The sequence below is a fragment of the Hippocampus comes genome, unplaced genomic scaffold, assembly GCF_001891065.2.
Source record: "Hippocampus comes isolate QL1 unplaced genomic scaffold, H_comes_QL1_v1.1 scaffold144, whole genome shotgun sequence".
Taxonomy (NCBI): Eukaryota; Metazoa; Chordata; class Actinopteri; order Syngnathiformes; family Syngnathidae; genus Hippocampus; species Hippocampus comes.
In genome coordinates, this window is record NW_017805782.1 from 429,417 (window position 1) to 435,629 (window position 6,213).

Here is a 6,213-nt window from a genome sequence, read left to right on the forward strand (position 1 = left end):
AACCCCGCCCCGCCGCAGTGCAACTCCCCCACCCGATCCGTCGCAAGTCTTCGATAGTTCAGTATATCGACAGCCGCCCGGGTTAGAAAATCGAGAAGCAAAAAAAAGTGGGCGGGGAGCTTTTTTTGAATCCAAATTTGTGAACATCTGAAAATCCACCGACGCTTGAGATGATACCGAGTAACGGAGCGGGCCCGACTGGCTTCGTTTCTGTACATTTGATCGACATACGCTCACACTGATCCGGCGTGATGTTGATCCAGTCTTCACTTGAAGCTTTTTCCGTCGGCCCAACAAGCACTAAAGCAGCTCCAAGAATCAGACCTTGGCCTCCAGCATCTCCAGGAAGAGTTTGTGCATGGGCACCTTGCCCTGCATCTTGATGCCGTAGAAGTGCTGCAGCGCCTTGCTGGCCGTCTGCCGCAGGAGGGGCAGCGTCATCAGCAGCTTGCCCGCCCGCCGCGGGTCGTCCGGGTGCCGGCAGGCCGCAAAGTCCTGCAGGGCCTCGTGGAGGGAATCCCGGAGCCTCTGCACGGCCTCGATGTTCTCGATGTGCGTGGAGTCTGGAGGGGTGCGGAGGTGTGGGGGGAGGGGCGCGGGGGCAGAGGGACACGGGCTTGACACATCCCAACTTACATGACGCAAGGCGAGCCGTCGGCGCGCGTGGTGCCGCGGCGGGCCCTGAGCTCGGCGGCAAAATGGGCATCCGCATCTACTTGCGAGCGGCTAACGACACCCCTTCAATGAAGGCCGCGGCAGCGCCGTTAGCTAGCACACGCTTCGGCTGAATGACGGCCAAATACGAAGGTGGCCCCCTTTTAGTGCTGCCAAAAGATAACCGGCGAAGGTTGTAGAACAAGTTCAACTTCCCCTGTGCAATGTTTTTGTAGCATTTGTGCAGTCAATGACAGGGGGGGTGGGGGGAGGGGCTTCGGAGGAACGGCGAAGGCTAATGATGTTCCGAACTGACTGATGAAGTCTCTCTTACCAGTTGCCTTCCGTGTAAATTGCGTTTCTATCTTGGGAAATTAACTAGGCTGCGTGGACCGCACATGCGTCGCCGCGGAAACCTTCACGTTAAGACTCACATGATCCCCCCGTTTGTTGCCGTGCGTGCGCCCAGAAGGAGGATGGCCTGGCATGCTAAGCTAACTTGGAAGAAACAATTTCCGAGTAATCCGTCAGTGGTCTTTCGTCGATAAACTGCTAATTACAAAATCAATGGCCATGAATTCCCCCCCCCTCCCCCACACACGTACGAAAGGCCCGAAGCTTACGGCGGGCGCGTTCAAACAAGCCCCATCGTCCAATACTTTCTCAAAAATGCTCACATGCTAACAGTTGTGCTAGCATCCATCTCACCCTGTAGTCAGCGACTATTTCAAATGAGAACAAACAGTCGCACAAAGGTGGCTTCAGCGGGAGTTTTCCCCGCAGACCCGAAAACCAAGGGAACGCCATCAGACGCTACGCTAACATACGCAGAGGACGCCATCCTGGTCAAGAATGCGCAGGAGGCTCACCGTTTTCAGTTTTGACAGCTGCTGGTTGTTGGTGCTATTAGAAAGATGCTAACAGTCGCACCTGCGAAAACAACGCCAACTTGGGCGCAGAAAAAGGACAACCGATGAGGACACCTTGTGATGAATTCCGATTGGAACGCAAAAAAAAAGCAGCAGTCGCTCGGCTCACGTACGGCGCGACGGCGACCTGCGCGGAGCGAGCTCCGAGCCCGACGGTCAACGCGCCCCCTCGGGAGCTGCGGGCTCAGCACTTTTTGCCGTTTCTCAGTCAGGCAAGGGAGAAAAAGAGCGCCGCCGCGTCACCATCGATCGGCCGCCGTGCCAAGTGTGGATGCGAGCGGCGCTGGCGGCGTCTCGCCATGCTGCTCCACTTAACGCATTTTATTGACAGGCTCCCGTTTTCCTCATGAAATGCTAAATATATCGGGGGGGGGGGGGCCGTGACAGCTTCTACGATGGAGACGGAAGGGAACGCACCGGCGCTCACTGAAACGCGTTCAATTAAAAAACGAGCGCCCTCTTCCCCTCTCGACCTTTTTTGTCCCGTCTTATCAGCGCGGCGACAACGGCAGACAATTTGAGTTTTGATTTCGTTCCGCGCCTTAATGGGACGCCAACTTGCGCCCTGATTGCAAGGCAGATAGCTGGCGTCGAGCGGCGTCAAGGTTATTGGAGGTGAACGTCACGGTTCGAATGGTCAACAAAGCGAATCGATTTGTTGCTCAAGTACATCCGTCACAATGAATACAATGAGATGTTTTGGGCATTCGCCATTGAAAAAAAAAAAAAAAAAAAGGCAAGTGGACTGACCCGAGTTGGCCAAGGCGATGGCCTTGAGGGTGACGAACTCCTCCTTGTCCACGCGCAGCTTCTTGAAGCGCCGCACCAGGGGCAGGATGGCCACGTGCAGGTCCAGCAGGCCCGAGCCGCGGGCCTGCTCCTCGTCCACCGCGTAGTCCTCGGCGTAGACGATCTCCTCGTCGCAGGCCAGCGAGCGGAAGACGATGCTCAGCACCAGGATCTCCATCCAGGCGCTCTGCAGGAGGCTCATCTGGTCGGCCAGCGACAGGCTGGAGAAGCCTGCGGGCGGGGGGGGGGGGGGGGGGGGGGGGGGGGGGGGGGGGGGGGGGGGGGGGGGGGGGGGGGAGACGGACAGGTGAAAAAACTGCGCTTGGAGGCGCGCCGGCCGTACGTGAAATCGTTGACGTGCGCGGTGGCCCCCTGGGTGAGGCCGTGGTGGGGTGCCTCGTTACCTTCATTTTCTAAAGGGGGATCGGGAACGAAACAGGCTTGTAAAGTGGAGATGATTCACAATTTGGGCATTCGAGCAAGAAACATCCAAGTCATGATGTGGCGATATGCCCCCCCCCCTCGTAATCAGTCCGGCGAATGCCAAAAGGGCCATCGATCCAGAGCCTCTCGTCGGACAAACGGACAGCTGATGGAGGACACCCGCCACTTGGCGCGCTGAGAGGGGAGGGGCTCATGTCAGCTCGGGAGGGGGGCGCTCGATGTCCATACTGGCCCGCGGGCCGCATCGGGTGCAAAGTCCTCCAAACGTTTTGAAAATGCAAACGTTGGATGCCGGCGTATTTGTTCTTCTGCCCTCATCACCGAAGTAACGCGCTCCCTCCCGCCATCCTTTTTTTGCGCGCCGCAATCCAAACGGGATGAGTGATCGAAGGTCTAATCGGGCACAATGAAGTCGGCGGCTCCACATTTGCGATCGTTCCGGGCCTCCTAAGAGCCCTCATGGGCCCGATAAAACGACAGAGGCAATAATGAGACGAGAGCGCCGACGGAGGAGGGGGGTGGGGGGGCTGGGAACCACCCGCGCAGCCACCAAAAGGCGCGAGCAGAGTCAGGCAAAAAAAGAGCAGTGCCTTCCAAGTCCACTTCCTATTTTTTTTTGTCGTTCCCCGCCAAGTCAATTCAGAGATATCTTCCGAAACGACATGCTTTAGAGTGCCTCGTTGTTGCGCTGCGGAAAAGCCCCCGTGATGACCCGGTGGGGTATATTCCAGGCACCATTTTCTTTTTGGGAGGGAGAACAGCGGACAATTAATTGCCTTCACTGCGACCGAAATCCAAAAACAAAATCTTTGGGAGTGAATGACGCTTTGATGGAAATTGTAGAAACGCCACGACAAGCATGGGTGGCCATCGCGCAAATTGTGCCTCCTGAATCCTGAACGTTGCCGTCGATGGGCTCAACGAGTGGCTTCTGCTGCGGTTCATTTGAGGGCAAAGCTTCGGTCTCAATGGGAGGAAGTGCGGGCGGCCCCACCCCGACCCGCCGGCGTCTGGGCCGATCCCCCGACCCCCCGCGCTCTCCTCGCCGCCGTTCCCCCGAATAAATCAATTTCACCGCGGGCCCCCGGGTAGTCCGCTTAAGTAAGAAAGAGGATTCTTTTGTCAGGACGCGTGGGCGCTACCTGGGATGTGTTTGGCCCAACCAATGATGACCACCAGCTCGCGATCGGCCAGGTCGCACAACGTGGTCAAGGCCTTGACGTCGCCGTCGGGCATGCTGGGGTCGGGCATGGCGTAGATTTTCTCGGGTTCCACCAGCAACAGATGCGACACAATCTTGGTCACTGCGGACAGAGAGGACGCGGCGAGAAAAAAAAAAAATGGCCGGCCGGATTCCAGATCGGGCTTTCGAGATCAACTCTCGCAACCTCGAAAACGCTCCTCCGAGAGGCTTGAATGTCAACAACACAGGAAAAAGAAAAAAAAGGGTAAACTTACGAGGCTTTTTGGCCGGGGGCGGGATGGTCAGACCCAGGTAGCCGCCATTCTCCGCGTCCAATCTTCGCTTGTATTTCTGCCGACCTCCTCTCACCCTGTCCAAACGTACGCCTGCAAAAGAAAGAAAACACGTTGGAGAGACGCCCTTTGCGTCTTCCATTTGAGGTTGTTTGCCAACAGACGTTCAACACGCTCAAATGGAATCGAGTCGCGCTTTTCGATTCCCCCCGGAACGCAAAAAAGGAAGGCGATTAGGATGCTCTTTCAATTTCCTGACACCGACTATCCACTAACCTAATTAGGAGGCGCGCCCGCCCGCGAGGGAGCTCCTCGTTCCCAGCAAACACACTGACATCATTTTACGGCTGGCAGATTGAAGCTAAATCCAGACAACCCGGCGAAGGGGCCGCTGCGCCGCCGCCGCTGCGCCGCCTCCCGCTCTCCTCGCACGCCGTTGCAATCGTACACCTTGGCGCCATCAATACGGCGAGCAAATACACTTCTGGTTCTTTGGAAGAGCTCGTGAGAATTGCCCAACGGAAACGGGCCCGCCCGCTAAAATGCGTCGGGAGCCGGCGAAGGGACGCCACGGCGCGAGGTGTTTCGAGATCAACTCTCGCAACCTCGAAAACGCTCCTCCGAGAGGCTTGAATGTCAACAACACAGGAAAAAGAAAAAAAAGGGTAAACTTACGAGGCTTTTTGGCCGGGGGCGGGATGGTCAGACCCAGGTAGCCGCCATTCTCCGCGTCCAATCTTCGCTTGTATTTCTGCCGACCTCCTCTCACCCTGTCCAAACGTACGCCTGCAAAAGAAAGAAAACACGTTGGAGAGACGCCCTTTGCGTCTTCCATTTGAGGTTGTTTGCCAACAGACGTTCAACACGCTCAAATGGAATCGAGTCGCGCTTTTCGATTCCCCCCGGAACGCAAAAAAGGAAGGCGATTAGGATGCTCTTTCAATTTCCTGACACCGACTATCCACTAACCTAATTAGGAGGCGCGCCCGCCCGCGAGGGAGCTCCTCGTTCCCAGCAAACACACTGACATCATTTTACGGCTGGCAGATTGAAGCTAAATCCAGACAACCCGGCGAAGGGGCCGCTGCGCCGCCGCCGCTGCGCCGCCTCCCGCTCTCCTCGCACGCCGTTGCAATCGTACACCTTGGCGCCATCAATACGGCGAGCAAATACACTTCTGGTTCTTTGGAAGAGCTCGTGAGAATTGCCCAACGGAAACGGGCCCGCCCGCTAAAATGCGTCGGGAGCCGGCGAAGGGACGCCACGGTCCGAGTTGCCATTTCGGACCAAGCGCAACGGAAGAAATGGGCCGCGGCCCGTCGGCCCGGCGCTCACCTTCCTTCAACATGCCCACTTTGAGACACTTCATGAAGCGACACGCTTGGCACGACTTGCGCCTCCGTTTGGTGATCTCGCACTCGTTGGCGGCCGGGCAGCTGTACTCGATATTGCCTGCGGGAGAAAAGCAGACGGGAGAGGAGCGGCAAATTGGCAAACTCGGGACTCGGCTTCCGAGTTTTCATCGCCATCCGCCAAAAGCGTCGTTCGGAGACGCTTGGGCCGCATCCGAGACGTCGATCCATTGGCAAAAAGGTGGGGTCGCCTCGCCTCGCCTCGCCTCGCCTTCATCACCGGAGACGCTTATCAAAGAAAACATTTTGGAAAAGCGGCCAATCGGCCGCGGCGTCCGCCTTTCTTTGCTCGGAGGACACTCGGGAGCGACGCTTCCGCTCGAAATTTGGATCGATGATGACGCTCGTCTCTCCTCCGCCCCCCGACGCCTTCTCCTCCAATTCCATGAAGGCGCCATCTCCTTTCAGCGAGTGACTGACCGGCGTCCTCTTCCGTTATTTAGAGGACGCCTCGGCGCAAGGCCACCACAGAGGTCCTAATTGCCCCCCCCTCCCCCCCTTCCCCCTCC

The 6,213-nt window shown here is 57.4% G+C and overlaps 1 protein-coding gene across 1 annotated transcript in view; it reads right to left on the minus strand.

The window, feature by feature from the left end:
• Positions 1-318: 318 nt before the first annotated feature.
• LOC109524802 (steroid hormone receptor ERR2-like) overlaps positions 319-6,213 on the minus strand; it is a 12,251-nt gene continuing 6,356 nt past the window's right edge. The window contains 5 exon segments of the mRNA XM_019884905.1: positions 319-563; positions 2,334-2,603; positions 3,959-4,120; positions 4,968-5,078; positions 5,628-5,744. Of these exon segments, the coding sequence (XP_019740464.1) occupies positions 319-563; positions 2,334-2,603; positions 3,959-4,120; positions 4,968-5,078; positions 5,628-5,744 (905 nt within the window).